Source organism: Carassius carassius, chromosome 47 (genome assembly GCF_963082965.1).
Source record: "Carassius carassius chromosome 47, fCarCar2.1, whole genome shotgun sequence".
Taxonomy (NCBI): domain Eukaryota; kingdom Metazoa; phylum Chordata; class Actinopteri; order Cypriniformes; family Cyprinidae; genus Carassius; species Carassius carassius.
Window position 1 is genome coordinate 7,626,203 of NC_081801.1, and position 21,163 is coordinate 7,647,365.

At 41.6% G+C, this 21,163-nt stretch overlaps 1 protein-coding gene across 2 annotated transcripts in view; it reads left to right on the top strand.

Moving 5' to 3' along the window:
• The window catches only part of LOC132130800 (receptor-type tyrosine-protein phosphatase alpha-like), a 30,260-nt gene continuing 9,097 nt past the window's right edge, over positions 1-21,163 (top strand). The window contains exons 1-6 of one of the 2 annotated variants that reach the window (XM_059542614.1): positions 1-428; positions 18,246-18,292; positions 19,416-19,500; positions 20,161-20,553; positions 20,682-20,696; positions 21,062-21,146. In XM_059542614.1, the coding sequence (XP_059398597.1) occupies positions 18,272-18,292; positions 19,416-19,500; positions 20,161-20,553; positions 20,682-20,696; positions 21,062-21,146 (599 nt within the window). In that variant the 5' untranslated portion in view covers positions 1-428; positions 18,246-18,271. The remainder of the gene's footprint in view (positions 429-18,245; positions 18,293-19,415; positions 19,501-20,160; positions 20,554-20,681; positions 20,697-21,061; positions 21,147-21,163) is intronic. The other variant, XM_059542615.1, reaches the window with a different exon arrangement.

Sequence of the window (21,163 nt, forward strand, 5' to 3'; positions counted from 1 at the left end):
TCGCGCGGCGTGTTTGCGTGGGAAGAGGAGAGGAGGGGCCTGGCCTGGGAATCCGCTGCTTCCCATTCCAGGCGCAGGGGTACAACATGGCGGATTAGGAGGCGAGCGACGAGCCCGGATACAACCAACAAATCGTGGGATACTGATTCCCCGTGTCGCGGAGAAGGCAGGAATATAGGCTTTTCGGAAAGCTAGCGCACACCTTTAAGACTTCCCGAGACATGCATTTTGGATACCAGTAAGCGCATTATTTGCTTTGCCACACTCCAAATTGGCTGTCTGTCCGAGATCATTCCTATCACCCAGGCCCCCCACCCCGAACACACTCTCGGTTCCTGGGGTGTGGAGACAGGGGCCGGGGAAGTGAAAAAAAAATCGCACTTTTATCTGGAACATCAGGTTCCGTGGCGCGGGACAGTACTGTCAAGGTGAGTTACATCGCTGCTTCTCTGAATATATCAAAAGCGCAAACTTCTGTTTATCGCCACAGTTTGTCTGATATCTATCCCTTGTGTAACTAAGGTTTTGTCACGTTAGTGGTTCGTCTAGCCAAAGAAAGCGAAGCCTTTTGTGGCACATCCGAGACTCAGGCGCAGATTTATGTAACGTTTACGCACCGCGCAAGGGTGTCCTGGGAGCGCATCCAATAATGTTTGAAGCAACGCGAACATTTGCCGAACTAGCTGGGAGGCAAGGAGGGAAAATGAGGGGGTGGGGGGTCTGCCGAGAAAAGAAGGGAGGGGAGAGGAAGAGAGACACGCATAGCTTTTAGTGGAAGTCAGGCAGATTGTGCGCCAGAACGCAGGCTTGATTTCTGACTTGATACAATGAGACCTTATGAAAGATACTTCACTTGACACATCGAGTCAGCGTTAGTGTCCCAGACTGGATACATTGTTAAATTATAATTGATGGATGACTGACATTTTTGATTTTTTTTTAACTGATTACAGTGTTGGAGGGTAAATTTTGCACTCAATATTGAATGGTTCTAGACTGAATATTGTATCAATATTTATTTCTGACGGGATATTTTTTTTCTAGCTATATCAATAATTTCTGGACACCTAGCAATATCAGTGTTCACAGACTGAATATATTGTAGCAATATAAATATTTCTGGCTGGATACATTGTTTACATTTTAATCGTTTTTATTGGATAAATTCTAATAATGCTCATTTTCTCAAACTGGAACACTTTAGCAATTTAAATTGTTTCCGAAATAAATTCTGACTGTTTATTTTTTTGGCTGCATAAATTGTAACTATTAATTGTTCCAGACTGGATACGCTGTAGCTATGTTCTTGTTTTCTGACTGGACATATTGTTTTGATGTATTCTAATGGATACATTCTAGCAATATGAATAATTTCTGAGGGGTTATATTGTAGCATTTGAATGGTTCTGAAGGGGACATATTGTTGCAATATTAATCGTTTTACTGGATATATCCTAATAATATAATGGTCTCAGATAAGATATATTGTAGCAATGTGAATAATTTCTTACTAGTAAAAATGTGTTTTCTGACTGGATAAATTGCAACTGTTATGGATTCCAGGCTCGTAAGCTATGTCAATGCTATCTAACTGGATGCATTGTAATGTTAAGAGTGAGTATCTGACTGTTTGTATTGTAACAGTATGAATGATTTTTCTGACTGGATAAATTGTAACTATTAATAGTTCCAAACTAGATACACTGTAGCTATGTATATTCTTTCTGTCTGGATACGTTGTAGCACTATTAATCATCCCAGGCTGGATACATTATAAACATTGCAACAATAACGGATGGGAAAACAATGGGAGTCCAGTGTGTTCGCGTCACGCGCTGTGGGCGCAGAAAGTAAACATATTGATCAGCGCTTTGTCGCTACATGTTTTTAAAGGGTGGTCTGTGTTTGTGTGTGAAGGGGAGGGGGCACGCGAGCGAGCTGGCAAATAGGGAGCATTTGTGGATGTGGGCACAAACACAGGAATTATGTCGCTCAGATGTCCAGTCAAGTGCGCTATCCATTGTCTGCACTTAGGTGAAAGTTGCCGTGCTAATCTGCCCGCTTTCTGCTTTATAAATCGGAGTTTTGCTTCCACTCGGTCGTAGTTTGCCCGCCACTGCAGTGCTAGCATGCCTAGAGAATACTGGATTAAAAATCTAATCACACACTGCACTAGTTCTAGTCTCTTCTGGATATGTCCCTTGAATGAATGGTCACATGTCAAATAAATTAAGGAATTGAATGTCTTAGATTCTCTATATTAAAATTTTAAAGGTGTTACAAGGAACGTTTAGTTAGCTGATGCAATGCTTCTCATATTTTATTGTACATAAGGGGTATTTGTTGGTTATTGTTGAACCATGGAGAATGAATTGTTCATTAAAAGATGCTTTAATGTTGACACAAGTCAAATCAAATCACATTTATTTATATAGTGCTTTATAGCAGCAGCTTTATAAAGAGAAAAAAATAACTAGTGTAGCAGAATTAATCAGTTTGACATTTACAGAAACAGAAATTTAGCTGTGAAGTAGCTTTACTGAAGACAGTAGTGTCATTACTCAGGTCTGTTCAAATTCGGGGTTGATTCAATTCAGTTCAATCACATTATCGCAGGGTTGAATTTGTGTTAAATTATGAAGTGACTTTAAGCAGCTTTACAAAGGCAGATCTGACATTATCCAGCTCAGTTAAGTTTAAGTTTTTGTTTTCTCATTCGATAGTGTCAGTACAGTCAGATAATTAATATATTTGTCTTTTAAGCCTCAGTTGAGTAAGCCAAAGGCGACAGTGCAAAGAACCAAAACTCAATCAGTTAACTATGTAAACATAAAATGTAGCATGCAGTGCTTGGACATGCAGATGTAAAAATCCCATCTGAAATCCTGCAGTTCTCGATTCGCTCCAAATCAGGAAAAATATATTTTGTAAATTTTTTTTTTAAAATCTGCATTCTTAACCATTCAGCTGGTGTATATTTGATGTCATCGGTCTAGTCTCACTCTGCTTGGGTTTCTCTATTGACTCGTCCTGTTTAGACCTGTTATTACTTCTCCCTGCAAGCAATGAGGTTATGAAAAAGACCTGCACCTTTGGCAAGATGACGCCCTGCATTTCTCCTGCAGCTTAACTTTTGCAATGATCCAACCATCTAAGTGAGTAGAGAGATGGCATTACAGCATCTGCAATATCTGTGTGGGGTTTTGCATTGTAATTAGCACAGGCATTAGGTAATATTTTGAGTAGGCTACTTTCTGACAATTTCAACAAAGTGTATTTCTGAGGGCTTTTAAAAATCAAAGCCAGACAAAATAGACATGTTGTGTTAATTCCAGAGAGATTATTCTGTAGAAGTAGTATGAACATGACCATTTTTGGTATTTATACTGTGTGTGCGTCATTATCATTTCCAATCATATGTCCATTTAACATGCACTGTCAAGCAAGGCAAAATAGACATGAATACACGTGCGTTGTGTTTTGATTGCACTGATTGCAAAGATTTGTGTTGTGTAATAATCCGGTCACAGAGTCTTAAAGGAATAGTTTGCTCAAAAAGGAAAATTTGTTAAAGATTTACTCACCATCAGTTTGTTTCCTCATCATTACAGATTTGGAGAAATTTAGCTTTTCACTTCACATGTTAATTGATGGACTGGAGTTGTGTGGATTACTTGTGAATTATTGTGGTGATTTTGGACTCTGGACGGCACCCATTCACTGCAGCAGAGGATGCATTGGGGAGCAAGTGATGTAATGCAAAATATATCCAAATCTGTAATGATGAAGAAATATACTCATCTATATCTTGGATGACCTGAGGGTGAGTGAATTTAGCAAAATTTGCATTTTTGGGTGAACTGTTTCTTTAATAATAATTTTGAAATGTATTTAGCAAAATAAACATTTTATGATGAACTTCTGATCCAGTTTCTATGATTAGAAATCTTTCATCTGTTTATTGACTTTTTGAAGTAATAATTCTGAAGTCCTTTACTCAGAAGCACAGATGACAGAGAGGATAAGCCATTGGATCAGTGGAGAGGGTGGTGTCTTGGGCATTGTTTTCCTCCTAATCTTTAGTAAGCGCAAGGGTCCTGGCAGAATGCATGCACGTTTATATTAGAGATCCTGAGAGTTTTTGCAAGACATCTCACTGAGTCTCATCGGGTTTGATGACTTAATAGGAAGTGCATTCTGAAGTTTGTCTTCTTAAAGGGGCAGTTCAACTTAAAAACAAACAAACAAACAAAAATGTCATGACATTTTAAACCTGTATGAATGACTTTATTTTGTGTAACAAAAAGTTTTTACATTTTTGAAGAATGAAATGAATGAGTTTAAATCAGATGATCTATTTTACGAAGCTTCGCCGAAAAACAAAATTCATAAATCAGACAGAAATTTTAACAGATCACTGGAAGTGAAGTATAGCAATGAATGACTGTTCTGTTTGTCACAAAAAAACTGTTGTTTCAGGCATCAGAAAACTTTAAATATAAGTCCTGGGAACCACTTTTATGATATGTATATCATGTATGTGTCCTTGACAGCTCTTGTTCTCATTCACTTTAACTGTTGAAAACTGAGCCAGGATATTGTACCTGTGACAGAGTGACCTGTCCCTGTTGGTTAGCGCAGCACACACACACACACACACCCCCTCTTACCTCATCCTCCGTTCCCTGCTGGGGCGTTGTGGGTGCACACGCACGCCATTAGCACGCTGGTAATCATACACGCAAACATAGCCACTCCATTTCCATCCCCGTCAGAATCCCTGCTGCGCATAACAACATGCATACATACCTGAGTTGTTTGTTTCTGTTTCCATGTTTTATGTTTGTCATGTTATGTTAATACATACCTGTGTTTGTCAGCGTCTGGGTTGCCGGTCTTTCGCGTTGCTTCTCCACCATCGTTCGACCGAACCCGAGCGCCACCCAGCGGCCTGGATAAATAGTGCCAGGACTGCTGTGTGTGGCTGCGACGGCGCGAAGCAACCGGAAGTCGGCTCATCCATTGTTTGGTTCGTTAGGGGGAATAATGGAAATTTTTTATTATTAATATTATGCTAATTTTTATGTGTCTACATTTGTTTTTGTTATTTTTGGTTTGGAGTTTGTTACAGTAAATATTTTGCTATTTTTGGTGTGTATATATTTTTGTGATGTTGTGAAAATTGTACATACTCCCCTGAAATACTTACCCACTAATTTAGGCAATGGTTTTAACAAAAGGGGCGGGGCTTGGACTATAAAGAGGAGCCCCAAAGAACTTTTGGCTGTCAGTTAACCTGGCGAGCGAGCGTGCAAGTGTGGTGCCGTGAGCAATCTATCATTGGAGGAGTTTGCGTATATATATATATATATATTTATACATATATATATATTTTTTTCCTTTTGTATAGTGTTTATTGTTTAAGTTTTTCTTTGTTACTTTTGTATATAGCTTTTGGTCGTTGGTGTACTGGGACTGTTTCACCTCTCGAGCACTGTAAATAAATATCACTTTACACCTTACATCTCTGCGAGTATTGCCATATCTTTTTTTTTTTTTTTTTTGGGCAAACCCAGTTTCGCCTGACAGCGGGCCTGTGAAGACCCGTTGTCCCACATATGGTGTCAGAAGTGGGATGGCTACTCGCAAAACTGCATCGAGAGGCAGGAAGCCTAGGGTGGGGCTTCGGTCCCAGACCAAACCTGTTACTGAGTCGGATGTGGCCTGGCACACTGCTGAGTCTAGAGAGGAGGAGAAAGAGGAGAATCTCCCATCAGCTCGTCCCAAGTCCACATCACCCCGAGAGTCCGTTTCTTCTGCTCCAACATCTAGTGGTGGGATGTTTGCAGTGATGCGCGACTTCCTGAGCGCACAGGAGCAGAGGGAGCAACGGTACGTAATGGAGCTACGGAATCTGCGGGAGTCGATTTTGCAAGCTGTCAGGCCAGCAGAGGTGTCGAGTGAGGCTGAAAGTCCACGGATGGAGCTTCCAACTCCAGCGCGGCGTAGAAGCACAGCTGGTCCGAGAGATCGAGACTCATCAATCGACATGGGGAACTACCGCCAGCCGACACCACGAACGGAGCCGAGGTTGCCAGTCCTCCAGCCGGGGGAGGACGTTGAGAACTTCTTGCGTCGTTTCGAGCGTCTTGCCAGAACCTGGAAATGGCCAGAGGATGAATGGAGTTATCATCTGGTTCCACTGCTGTCTGGGCAAGCGCTGTAAGCCTACCTGGCCATGGACGAGGACCGAGCGGAGGTTTACGAGGACCTGAAGGAGGCGCTGTTGGAAAAGTTCAACATTTCGCCAGAGACTTACCGCCAACGGTTCCGGGCCACTAATACTCCAGCTGGAGAATCACCGACGGAAACGTACAATCGACGGCGGAACTTGTACCGACGTTGGGTGAGGCCTGAGCTGCACACGACGGAGGAGATTGGTGAGACAATAGTCCTGGGACAGTTTCTGCGTGTTCTACCCTATGATATTCGAGTCTGGGTCAAGGAGCATGAGCCGACAACTGGACTGGATGCTGCTAAACTGGCTCAGCAGTACCTCAATACTCACCGTGGCAGTCAGCGCTCTCAACCTATGAAAGGTAACTTTAAAACCCCTCCCATTAATTCTGGGGAACTTAACACTGACTCTGTCACTCAGGCACAGAAAGCAGCTCCTGAGAAAAAACTTATTTGCTTTTACTGTCAACAATTGGGTCACAAAGCAACAGTGTGTCCAGTGCGTAAGGCAAAACTGACTGGCTTTTGTTACGTCCCAAGGGAAGAGGACAGTGTGAACAATGTATGCAAAACACAGAATGTGCATGTGACTGTTAATGGGCAATGTATGAATGCTTTGTTGGACACTGGAAGCTCCATATCACTGTTAAAAAAAGAGTCATTTGTCACATGTTCTGTCTGATAATTTGGTCAGTGTACAATGTGTTCATGGTGATGTCAAGCAGTACCCCCAAACAGAAGTTAATGTATGTGTGCAAGACCAAACTTACCTATTGAATGTGGCAATTGTAGATGGCCTACCTGCTGATATGATTTTGGGAAGGGACTTACCAGTACTCACTGAATTACTGCATTCTGTTAAAACTTGTGTGTATACCTCTAATGCTGTTAATGTTGCTTGTACGGTAATGACACGAGCCCAGGTGAAAGCAGGTCTGCAGCCATTGCCAGACTTTCATCATAGCCTGCTGCAAGGCAGGACCAAGGGCCCCAGGAAAACACATCGCCAACGGCGACTGGAAAAGGGCCTAGGTACACCAGACCCTAAGATTCAGCCAGAGGGTCTGGGAGTTCATGACTGGCAGGTCCCAGAGAATATTGCAGAACTGCAAAAAGCTGACGAGTCTTTGAAACCCTTGTCTACTAAGGTGTTGTAGGGAAAACAAGCTGACTTGTGTTGGGAGAAATATGTTATTGTTAATGATGTATTGTACATGCAAACCCCCGAGTCTACCCGTTTGGTTGTCCCTACATGTTGTCGTCCCCTTGTGTTACACTTAGCACACAGTGTTCCATGGGCAGGGCACATGGCACTCCAAAAGACCTATGCACGCATTAGCTTACGATTCATTTGGCCCTCCATGTACGCTGATGTTCAAACATACTGCACCACATGCCATATATGTCAAAAGACCAGAGCTGTGCGCCAACGAGACAGGGTACCATTACATCCTCTCCCTGTGATATCTGTCCCCTTTCAGCGCATCGCCATGGACATTGTGGGGCCGCTGGAGAAAAGCAGTGCAGGGCACCAGTATATCCTGGTCATAAGTGACTATGCGACAAGGTATCCCGAGGCTTTCCCTCTCCGTTCCATCACTACACCAAAGGTCATCAATGCTCTCGTCCAGCTGTTCTCCCGAGTGGTGATACCTGAGGAGATCCTCACAGATCAAGGGACCAACTTCACGTCGAGGCTGATGAAGTTACTGCACCGGCAGCTGGGCATCACTGCCATAAAGACTACGCCATACCATCCACAGACCGACGGGTTGGTGGAGCGTTTTAATCAGACACTAAAGAAAATGCTTCGCAAGTTTGTGTCAGACACTGGAAGGGACTGGGACAAATGGCTACCATTCTTGCTGTTCGCCTACAGGGAGGTACCACAGGCATCAACAGGCTTCTCTCCATTCGAGCTCCTGTATGGATGGCAGGTTCAAGGGCCGCTGGATCTTCTACGGAAAAGTTGGGAGGCCACTTCATCAGGAGACGTAAAGCAGTCGGAGAAGGGCATTGTCCAGTACGTCCTTGAGATGAGAGACCGCCTAGAGAGCTACAGGGAGAAAGCCCGAGAAAACCTCCGACAGGCACAAAAAACACAGAAGACGTGGTACGACCAGCACGCTAGATCCCGAGAGCTGCAACCTGGACAAAAGGTTTTGTTATTTGTTATTCTGACAAGGGCAAGACGGTACAAACTTATCATATCAACCTCCTGAAGGAGTGGAAAGAACCACCCAGGAAGACCGAAACATCACTGCTGATTCGTGAGGTGGAGGATGATCAGGATGAAGACCAGCCAGAGCCGAAAGTGAGAGAGTCAGCACAGCCAGCAGAGGTTGAACTCCGTCATCTCGGAGAAGATAAACAGGCTGAACTGCACCACCTTCTGGGTCGATATCCCTCGTTGTTCCGCCAGAGGCCTGGGTGGACCAGCTTGGTACAACATCAGATCCATCTGCTCGATCAGAACCCTTCACGACAGAGACCGTATCGTGTTCCTGAGAGGCTGGTGGCACCTCTGAAAGCAGAGATTGGGACGATGCTGGAGTTGGGAGTTATTGAGCCCTCTAAGAGTGAGTGGAGTAGCCCAATTGTTATCGTCCCAAAGAAGGATGATACCTTGCGTATCTGCATTGACTTTTGGAAGCTGAATGCTCAATCGAGGTTTGATGCATATCCAATGCCGCACATCGATGACCTCCTAGAGTGTATCGGCCAAGCCAGGTACATTATAACTTTGGACTTATGTAAAGGTTACTGGCAAGTCCCCCTTGAGGAGGCATCCCGACCCTACACGGCGTTCCGGACCCCGCTGGGACTATACCAGTTTACCGTCCTACCATTCGGGCTGCATGGAGCACCTGCAACATTCCAGCGACTAATGGACCAGGTCCTCAGAGGCGGTGAAGAATGGTCGGCTGCATATTTGGATGATGTGGTTATCTACAGTGCAACGTGGGAGGACCATCTTCTACACCTCAGAGAAACCCTGAACAAGATCCAGGAGGCGGGCCTGTCACTAAATGTGGCAAAGTGTGAGTGGGCAAAGTCCGAGACCAACTACCTTGGGTACCACCTGGGAAACGGAGAGCTAAAGCCTCAAGTGGACAAGGTAGAAGCAGTGCGACGTAGACCAAAGGCCAAAGACAAAGAAGGAAGTCAGATCCTTCCTAGGACTGGTGGGGTGGTATCGACGGTTCATCCCCAACTTTTCTACCACTGCTGTTCCGTTGACTAACTTGCTCTGTAAGAACGTGAAGAACCCGGTTGTTTGGACTGAGGAATGTGAAAGGGCCTTCAACACCCTTAAGAGGCAGATGTGTTCTGACCCAGTCCTTATAAGTCCTGACTTCACCAAGATGTTTGTTGTCCAGGTAGATGCTTCAGCTGTTGGAATTGGAGCAGTCCTGGCCCAAGGTGATATGGACAAGGAGAGGCCCATAGCATTCCTGAGCAGGAAACTTCTTCTAAGAGAAAAACGATACTCTACCGTGGAGAAGGAATGTTTGGCGATCAAGTGGGCCTTGGAGAGCCTAAGGTACTACCTGCTAGGGAGGGAGTTTACCTTAGAAACGGATCACCGAGCCCTGACATGGATCCACACCATGAAGGACCACAACTCTCGGGTAACTAGGTGGTACCTTTCCCTGCAACCCTACCAGTTTAAGGTCAGACATCGACCAGGACCCCAAAATAAAATAGCCGACTACCTGTCCCGAAATCCGGTCAGTTCGCGGGCCTGGAGAGGGGAGAGGTGATGTGACAGAGTGACCTGTCCCTGTTGGTTAGCGCAGCACACACACACACACACACCCCCTCTTACCTCATCCTCCGTTCCCTGCTGGGGCGTTGTGGGTGCACACGCACGCCATTAGCACGCTGGTCATCATACACGCAAACATAGCCACTCCATTTCCATCCCCGTCAGAATCCCTGCTGCGCATAAAAACATGCATACATACCTGAGTTGTTTGTTTCTGTTTCCATGTTTTATGTTTCGTCACGTTATGTTAATACATACCTGTGTTTGTCAGCGTCTGGGTTGCCGGTCTTTCGAGTTGCTTCTCCGCCATCGATCGACCGAACCCGAGCGCCACCCAGCGGCCTGGATAAATAGTGCCAGGACCGCTGTGTGTGGCTGCGACGGCGCGAAGCAACCGGAAGTCGGCCCATCCATTGTCCTGTTTCGTTAGGGGGAATAATGGTAATTTGTTATTATTAATATTATGCTAATTTTTATGTGTCTACATTTGTTTTTGTTATTTTTGGTTTGGAGTTTGTTCCTGTAAATATTTTGCTATTTTTGGTGTGTATATATTTGTGATGTTGTGAAAATTGTACATACTCCCCTGAAATACTTACCCACTAATTTAGGCAATGGTTTTAACAAAAGGGGCGGGGCTTGGACTATAAAGAGGAGCCCCAAAGAACTTTTGGCTGTCAGTTAACCTGGCGAGCGAGCGTGCAAGTGTGGTGCCGTGAGCAATCTATCATTGGAGGAGTTTGCGTATATATATATATATATTTATACATATTTTTTGTTTTTTTTTCCTTTTGTATAGTGTTTATTGTTCCAGTTTTTCTTTGTTACTTTTGTATATAGCTTTTGGTCGTTGGTGTACTGGGACTGTTTCACCTCTCGAGCACTGTAAATAAACATCACTTTACACCTTACATCTCTGCGAGTATTGCCATATATCTTTTTTTTTTTTTTTTTTGGGCAAACCCAGTTTCGCCTGACAGCGGGCCTGTGAAGACCCGTTGTCCCACAGTACCTTTTGTTTAAGAAAGAATGTCATACAGGTTTAAAGTGACACAAAGGGGAGTAAATCATGGCAGAATTATTTTTATGTTGTTGTTTTTTTCACACACGTTTTTTCCCCCTCAGATTCTGTGTCAAATCTGAGAGAGAAACACGAGTTGTAAGAAAGCGCTCTTTCGGATGTCCACTGTATGTGTGCACTCACTGTGTGGCTCAGTCTGACTGTGTGCTAAATACTGACCTCATCTTGCCACTTCCTGCCCTCTGTGTGTGTGATATGGCTAGACCAGAGCATTCTCTGGGAAACCCTGACACAAGGCTGCCAGCAATACACTAGATGGGTTATCCGTTTACTGAGATTTCAGTACTTTGCACATCATTTCTCAAGTCATACTGTGGGAGTGGTCAAAGATTTCTATCTCTAACTATTGTTTGTGATTCTCAGGTTAACCAACATTCCAGGTTTTTTTTTTTTTGGCTGATTTTTCTTATTTAAGCCTGCCTTTTCTATTTTGCATAATTTCTTATGGCTTTGTTGGTAAACAGATGTGGATCAATTCTGAGCGCTAATAAAATCTTCAGTGATACAGAAACTGTACACTTCTGTTCAAAATGTTGGGATCAGAAAGATTTTTTAATGTTTTTGAAAGAAGTCTAATATGCTCCCAAAGACTGCATTTATTTGATCAAAATAAGTTAAAACAGTAATATCGTGTAACTGTTAACTTTTGAACAGTAATATATGTTTAGAAGAAAAGCTTTTATTTAGCATTAGCATTATATACTTTCTTAATGACCTATGCCATCTTATCTTACTGTATAAAAAGTGGGAAGTGGGAAGTGGGAAGTCGTGGCCTATTGGTTAGAGAGTTTGTCTCCTAACCCTAGGGTTGTGGGTTCGAATCTCGGGCTGGCAATACCACGTCTTAGGTGCCCTTGAGCAAGGCATCGAACCCGCAACTGCTCCCCAGGCGCTGCAGCATAAATGGCTGCCCACTGCTCCGGGTGTCTGTTCACAGTGTGTGTGTATGTGTGTGTTCACTGCTGTGGGTGTGTGTGTGTGTGTGTGCACTTTGGATGAGTTAAATGCAGAGCATGAATTCTGAGTATGGGTCACCATACTTGGCTGAATGTCACTTCACTTTCTGTGCTAATTTTGGCAGGAAATGTGTGATTTAAAAGTAAACATGGTAAATTGTGTTTGTTGGTTTTGTTTCATAAGATCAGCATTTTTGTTGTTGTTGTGAATTTACTAGAGAATGAAAATCCTCCCTTAGCTATTTTGTAATCGGGTAACTTGAGAAATCATTCAATCCCTCTTCTGAATGAGTGGCTGGAAGCCGTGCACGGGAAGTCTTGCAGGAATGGTGGGTTGTGTGTGTTGTGAAACACCATCAGGGTTCTTCTTGTGATGGCGGCAGATGCAGTGTCATCCTGCGTGTCCACTGGGCTGTCCCAGTTTCAGGGAGATGAAGAGGGCCATTGAGATTATTCCTGTCACACTGCACACTCCTCCAGGGTGCAGAACAGCATATTAATAAACTGTGAATGGGGACAGACAGATACCCATTATCTCTCCTTAGGAAATGCTCTCCGGCTACAGAAAGAGCCTCCATTGCATTTATATAGGACCAGTTTCCCTGACCCAAACTCAACTGCAGTGTACACTGTGAAAAAAATAAATAAAAATAATCCACTCAGAAATATCTAGGAAATTTCACAAGTAGAAAGTAGGGTTGTGCCGATAGACGATAGTATCGTGTATCAACGATAGTCAGAGATATCGACATAAGCAGATTTATGTCGATAATCAAGACGATATTAGGCTCATTTTCCTATTAATGTATTAATTATAAAAATAATATTATTATTTTTATTAGGCTGCTTATTAAAATAAAACTGCCCAGCTATTTCATTTCAGCATCGCATTTCACACACACATACACAGCGCGTGCGAGCGCAGGAGGATTAGATCCTGTAGTCACTGAAACTGTCCGCCTTGACTCTGATAACTCGTTAAATCCATGAAATGAAAGAGGAGTTGGTGTCCCACACATTTAATGGCTGCTACACGACAACACGCTCTTCTCATACATGACAGATTAACTCTTTCTTGGCGTTACAAATAAAGTAAAGACAAAATATTAACAAGGCGGCAGAGCGAACTTATCGTCCATAGTAGTTCTCACATAGACCTTCTATTAGACTTATCACTTATAACACACACTATGTGGTGATGACGTAGAAGGACTACGTGAGAACCACTATGGATGATAAGTTTGATCTGCAGCCTTGTTATTATTTTCATGCACACCGCACTATAATGTGATGCATGCAAAATACAGAGTTTTGGCCGTTACTAAGTCACCATCCATCCACAAACAAACGTACATCGTCTGCAGATATAAGGTGTTTCATTGCACTTTAACAAGTAATCTGAACGGCCTATATAAGTTCAATTCAACTTTACTACAAATATATGAACTTACCTGTTTTAAATACTTTATATTTAACTTGTTCGTTTATGCCCAATATTAGTGTTAAACTGTTGGGCTTAAAATGAAATCTAATATTGATTTTCACCATTGACTGATTATGCAGAACATTTAGACTGATAACTTCCGCACACAGATGCGGCAAATTGTCACAGGACGCACGATATGACAGTTGTGTCCGACTATATATATGAACGTAGCTGTTTTAAATACAGTATTTTTATATTTATCATTAGTTTATCAGTATGTTTTAAAGTATATTTTTTCAATAATTGGTGATTCCATAGGCTCTCTCACGCACCTGCACGGTTTAAAACACAAGAACAAAGAGTCTCTCTCTTGCTCCACCCATGCACGAAAAGATTGTGTATCGTCGATCTCACTGGCTGACGATATGACGATTTGAAAAATGACCATATCGCCCAACACTAGTAGAAACACTGAGATTCTTTTGAAACATACTCCAGTAATTTTAACTTCTGAAAATCAATAGTGTATAGGCCTAAAGTGTGTTTTTACTTAGTTTGCAACTCTTTATTTTCCAAAAACATTGGTTTCTGAAGGCATACAGAAAGTACAATACATCTGTTCGCTATACCTAACAGGTTTGTAGTTCATATAATAGCTGTACTCTTGATTGAGGTTTTGCCGTACTGTAAAGGATGTAGAAAATAGGAAAATGGCTGGTTTATTTTCTCAGGCTTGAGAGCTAGACAGATAAAGAGAGCACAAGTGAGCCATTTATAAAAGCACGACTCCTCTGGTATGTGTTTATGTGTTAGGGACTGAACAATAATGGATCGCTATCCAGTTGCTGTGTGGTTATTAATAGTGTAAAGGTATAGCTTAAAGGCATAAATCACCCAAAAAAGGAAATTCTGCCATTACATATGCAATTTCAAACCTGTAAGACCATTATTCATATTTGGAACACAATTTAAAAAAAAATTTAAATCCGAGAGCTCTCTGACCCTCCATAGACAGCAAGGGTCCTACCATGGTCAAGGCACATAGTAAGGAACGTAGTAAGGACATCATCTTTAAAATAGACCATGTAAAATAGAACCATCAGTGGTTCAACCGTAATTTAAGAATAATTTTTGTGCGCAAATAAAAACAAAAATAATGACTTTATTCTACAATTCTTCTCCAACCTCACCTCACCGCACCAATATAGAGAGTACAACGACGCATGCGTCGTGGAAATTAATGACAGAAGTTAAATTTTTGGTTGAACGATCCCGTCAAGTAGTTATTATTAGCCCAAGTAGAAGAATGTTTTTTCTTGTCTCAAGATGTACCTCTGGTCCCTCATTCATTCGACTTTATGGCATGTTTTTAGAATCCTGATTGGTTAGAAAAGTAATACCATACAAAAACGTTTTAACAAACTTTTCAATGGGAGTGTAAGTTGCTACTTCTGAACACGTGACCTATGCATGAATCACCATTATTGAGCTGTTATTTTAAAGCAGTGTTGTTCCAAACCAGTGTGACTGCTCTGAGTCTGCTCTGTTCCTCATGCAAGACACATCATTATGCTATGAGAATGATTACCATTTACATTTTTGTGTGAACTGTTTCTTTAACAACAAGAACTGTAAAGATCCTGGATTCAAATCTGTTGCAACAGTTAACAGGAACCGTTTGTGCAATAGAGAGGAACGTGCAACCTCTGCTGTAGTGCATTTTCAAAGTATGAAAACTTTCTTTCACGCCAAGGTGCGAAATCTAATGCAATTGAGACTTAACTCTCCCTATTGGATGCAGATATTCTGCACACGCCCAAGTCTGTGTTTTGATTTGTTGTCCTTTAGGAATAAGCCTCTTGGTGGAGCTGGAGACAGGCCATTTGTGCACTTAAAAATAAATGATGTCAGATCTAAGAGGAAAGCCCCTATTATTGGTGTCATCTATTAGAGGTGCGCCATTTCCTCACGACTCGCTAAGATAATAGCCAGGCCCGACTCAACAGTCTCAAAACAAATAGACGGGGCAGTTTGCATATGCATATTTGACTGATTCAACAAAAAGTTAAATTATGCAACATCCTGGCACTTTTCCAAAACACTGTTTTGCTTTCCGTGATGTGTTAGTTAGGTAAGGGTGTGGTGGCTTTTGGGCTGAATGATGGATCTGGCAGGCAATCAAACAGGCGGCGAAGGAAGGAAGGAAGTAATGTGCTCTCTTGGGTTTACGGCTTTCCTGCCAACTCCAGAAAGGGAGATGGGGACAGATAGAGATCGACGATGAATGTATGGAGCGGGAGAGGAGAGGTGAGTCCATCTGTCCCTCTTATCTGAAGGATTCCTGCAGGCTCAGCCAAAAACGACTCAAATCGTTTCAGATTTGCCCTCCACCTGAAGAATGCTCAGCCATGTGCACACTCAGCCTTTAAACAAATTCTTTTTGACAACAAGCTTTTAAAATTCATGTGGTTGGCAGTAGAATAACGGGCCTGTGAATGGACGCTGCGGCGAGGCTGATTTGATTAAATTGTCAGAGATGAACGTAACTTCTTTGTATGCAAATGGTCAGCTGTTTGCATTACCTAACTGCGGATTTCCATCCGAATTATCGCGGGAAGAGTCGAGGGAAACAGATTTACATATAGCCATTCATAGCTCAAAATGAGCTAAGGCAGCATGACGAACTGAAATGAATGAAGACATTGGCAAAAATGATGCTATCACACGATTTGTGGTTCTGAGTTTTATTACAGGTGTTCTGAGTGGTTTTTGCGGCTGTTCAGTGGTTGCTAGATTATTTCTTAAGGGCTCAGGTTCTTCTTTCAATATAGGCTGCCTTTAAAAATTAATATTAAGCAGCACAACTGTTTTCAATTTTGAAAATGAGTAATGAGCATATCAGCATTAGAATGATTTCTCATGTGACAATTCTCAGGATTGGAATAATGGCTGCTGAAAATTCATATTTGTCATCAGAGAATAAATTGCATTTTAAAAGGTATTAAATAGAAATCAGTTCTTTTAAAGTGGATAAGACACATGCCTTTGGTGTGAGAGACCTGGGTTCGAATCCACTGTGAGACACCAATGTGTCCCTGAGCAAGTCACAACCCCTAGCTGCTCCAGAGGCGTGCGACCTCTGACATATATAGCAATTGTAAGTCGCTCTCGATAAACGTGTCAGCTAAATGAATAAATGTAATGTAAATGTACTGAGACTTTCTTCCAAACATTAAAAAATCTTACTAATCCCAAACATATGGCAGTAGTTGAAGTTTATGGACTTCTTTTGCCCCATTTTTTTGCCATTTGTTCAAATCCCTGACACCAATTAAGAATGATACTAATAGTTTAGCAAGCACCACAAATGAGCTGGAAAAATATCATGGTAAGGATCAAACATGAAATTCGGCATCACACAATTAACCATTACAGCCAATTAAGTTGGTTGGTTTACATGGCTTGTGCCCTAGAAATATACCATAATATTATGATAATTTAAAATAGATATTATAAAAATATAATTAATCATTTTTTGTGCTAGGGCCAGTGACGATGTTGGCAGGGTAAGCATAAATCTGAACTATTGACCCCAGTGGGCTCGCAGACAAAACTCTTATTGTTGAGCCCTTTGAACAACATGAGTATGAACGAAAAACACAATTATCATATTTTGGATGAGCTATACCCATATGAAAGGTCTCTTTATATAAGTCATTGCAATTTCATTTTTCGAATTGTGGTGTAATTATTGAAATTCTTGTGTAAGCAGCTCTTGATGATCCACCAAAAGTTCCTGGGAGGTTATTGGGCATGGTCTGCTGATGTTTAAATGACAGGGGTTCATGGCTTTGATGCGATTGGAAGCTGTTCGGCCTGTTTGAAGAGCAGCAGTACCACGGATGCTCTAGCTTGATGAGTGCCAGACAGGCTGGATTATTTCAGGATCTGACCCTTCAGATTGGCACAAGGATTATCATGGTTTAGTTAGCGAGCCACCGTCGAGATTACAGCACGGGTTAGCGGTCAACCTGCTACCCTCTGGAACTTGGCTTCAGATGCTGTGATTATATTTTCACTCCTCACATCAAACCATCTCACAACTAAGAGCTTAATTCCCTCAGACCAAATCCTCAGGCAGTTGGATGATTAAAGACACTTGGACGTTGCCTGTTTATTGTCGATTGCTCTTGTTTAGATACGTGGCCGTGTATGTCTGAATCGTGTAGAGTTGTAAAAGAGAGGGTATTGCCTTGTATATATTTTTCATATTGCTCTGTATAATCTTTGCAGGTTTTTTTTTTTAAATAGAGTGCTTGTTTTCATGAATTTAATACCCAATCTAATCAGAATGTATCACATTGACTGCATGAGCTTCACTTCTCTGCTTGATGTGACTCATTTTCTGACTCAATTTAGAGGTTGTGCACACAATTATGAATGGCCTATAATGCGCTAATTTATGAATGGACTGACAGTTGGGTTGTCACGATATTAAAATTAGTTGATACCAGTACCATTCAAATTTCACTATTCAGTATCATTTTTTATACTGCAAAATTATCATCCAAAATAAATATTAGTTTGGTCACACTTTATATTAAGGTCCAACTGCATCATCTTCAAGTAAACTATCAGTAGTAAAGAATGAATGATATCATGTTTGACATTCCTATCCTGTGTGAACAACATCATAAATGTAGGGTGTTGTAGATTTAAAAGTTAATGTTGCTGAGTTTTAACGATAAATTCTTCTTTTATTTCTTTCATCTACAGGAGATCATTGTGCGGATGAGTGAGTGATGCAAGTTTCGTTTCTCCAGGTAAGTCTAATTTGATCCTTGACAAGCGCAGAAGTTCATGTAGCGACAATCCTTTCTAAGAAAAGGTTTGGATTTTGGTAGTGCTGGTAAATAGTTAACGGAACAGTTCACCCCAAAATTAAAATTTATCTTGTGAAATGGTTCTTAGTGATTCATAAAATGCAGGTCAATGGCTACTGTTACTTAAGTCCAAAAAAATAAATACCCATGCATGGCTCCTGATGATATATTGCGGTCTTATAAAGTGAAACTATCAGTCTGTGTCTGTTACAGTACTCTCTCTATAGGTTGACTTGGGAAGAGTTAGATGGATCGCTAGATGTTTGGCAGAGCGCTAAATGTTTTGATGGAGCCTGGGATGCTCTATTTACATTGGGGGAGATAAACCCATGAATGGCATACTTATAGTCAGGGTGTGATTTGCCGGGGGGTATGTGTGGGATTTCCCCCTTTCTGGTCAATGTATCCCTGCCTCTGCTTAATTATTTTTATCCCGGTGCGAGGTCTCTCTTTCCCAGCGCGAGCCTCTCTCTCTGCTTCTGCGGTGTTCGGCGAACGCAGAGAGGAACAGCACTTTCTGTTAAAAAAAAAAACAACTTCTTCTCATCAGTCATCAGTCACAGCACAACCACTGACTTTGTCGTATGTGTATTTGATTTCATTAGAGCAGATTAATGTTTGAGAGCTGGTTATGTAGTCTTAATGGACCGCGTTTCAGTCATTGTAATATTAATTCCATTGTCTACATAAACATTAAAATATAGTAATAAAAACAGTTTTATTGAGAACTAAATTAAATGGCTAAATTAAATGGCAGTATGTGAGCATAGGGAGGCAATACAATACGACGCACTTACGTCACAAATATGCTAATTAGCGTATGACGTCATAAAGTTCATGTTCTCATGATTTATTTTTATGAAATAAAATGTTTCAAAACACCCCCCCCCCCCTGTTTTTTTTCACAAATCACATCCTGCTTACACCAGGTTAAGACAATGTAATTTGATGCAAAAAAAATCGTACACACTTTACAATTAAATAGTGCTGTGAAATGATAAGACTGAAGACTGAAACGTGTCAAAGATTGATTTTGGGTCATGTCTTGTTTACTCTGTTTCAGGGCAGTATGGGTGTGTGTCCCCTGCTCCTGCTACTCGTAGCCTTTGTGGCCCTCAGCACGGCCCAGACACTCCCTGGCCCTTCAGGTAAGGCACTTAATGGAACCCAAAACCTTTGGTTAACACAGTCACTTTTCCTCCATTAGAAAAAACAGATATAATTACTCTCTAGTCATTTTTTGGAAGATGGAAGATTCCTATACAGGAGGTCAAAGGCAAGCCTACTTTAAAGTGTACCGTTGTAATCCGCCTTCTCCCACTAAAAATGTCAAATATTTTGAGGCCCAGAAAATTTCCCAGGAATTGCCTGGAGGAAATGGCACTTCCTCACACACCTGATTTTGTTTTGTGAGATACTCAACGTTCACCTGTTAGCGTTGAGATCCCAAACTTCCTTTAAACATACAATGCCTTTTAAAAGATTGAGGTTGATAAGAATTTTAAAATATTTGTTGAAAGAAGTTACACATACAGTAAAAAAGTAACATTTTGAAATATTTTTACAAATTTAAAAGAAATGTTTTCTATTTTAATATAGTAAAAATGTATTTATTCCTGTGATGGCAAAAAGGAATTTTCAGCAGTCTTCAGTGTCAGGAGATCCTTTAGAAATCATTCCTATGTGCTGATTTGCTGCTCAAGAGACATTTCTTACTATTGTCAATGTTGAAAAATATTTTTGGGGAAACCATGATTTTTATTTTTAGGATTCTTGGATGAAAGCTTTAAAATCTCTCTCTCTCTCAGGTCCAGTCCTGACCACCAAACCTTCACACCCTCCTTCCACATCACCCGCTACATCCATCCAGGATCCCCTATCATCCACCCCATCTGCGGCTCTGTCTCCTGAACTTGCAACAAAAGGACTCAATGACTCCACGGGCGTGGGGACCCCAGAGGCTCCCATTGCACCTCCTGTTGTTGTCCCTTCAACTGTGCCTGTCTCTACCGAGGCACCACCTGTCCCCCCAAACCCATCTGCCGTGTCCCCGTCCCTCACCACTGTCAAGACTACATTTTTAGCTACATCAGAGCCCCCTACACCTGAGCCAACACCCACTCAGCCCACTTCAGAGCCTGAGACAGACACTCCATCGGCCCCTACAGATGCCACCACAGCTGACATCAGCAAGCCTCCAGGTACCATTAGTGTTTTTGTTGAAACCGACTGAACCGTTCTTTCATCCTAGTCTTTTCCAACTATTTGTAAAGAGCTGCTTACACTTTCTATTGCTGTTGTGTCTTTCTGTTTTTCTCATGTAATGCAGATGATGATGGGCAAGGTGAGTTTCAGTTACCCTTTTCACTAAAATTCTCATGCAGAATGAATTTGTTTACATTTATTTGATTAAAAAAAATACAGTAAAAGCTGTAATATTGTGAAAAAATATTATAATTCAAAATAACTTTTCTATTTTAATATGCTTAAAAATATAATTCATTCCTGCGATGGCAAAGCTGAATCTTCAGCAGTCACTACTCCAGGCTTTATTAACACAGAAAATCATTGTAATATGCTGATTTTGTGCTCAAGAAACATTTGTATTATAAGTGTATTTTATATTACACTTAAATATATTTATATATTTTATATTTATATTATAAGTGTTTTTTAATGTTTTTAAAACTCTTTTTGTCCTCAACTCAGATGACACTGCGATCATGGCGGTGATGGTTGCCCTGTCCTCTCTGCTGGTCATTGTCTTCATCATCATTGTCCTGTATATGCTCAGGTGAGTCCCAGTTTTCA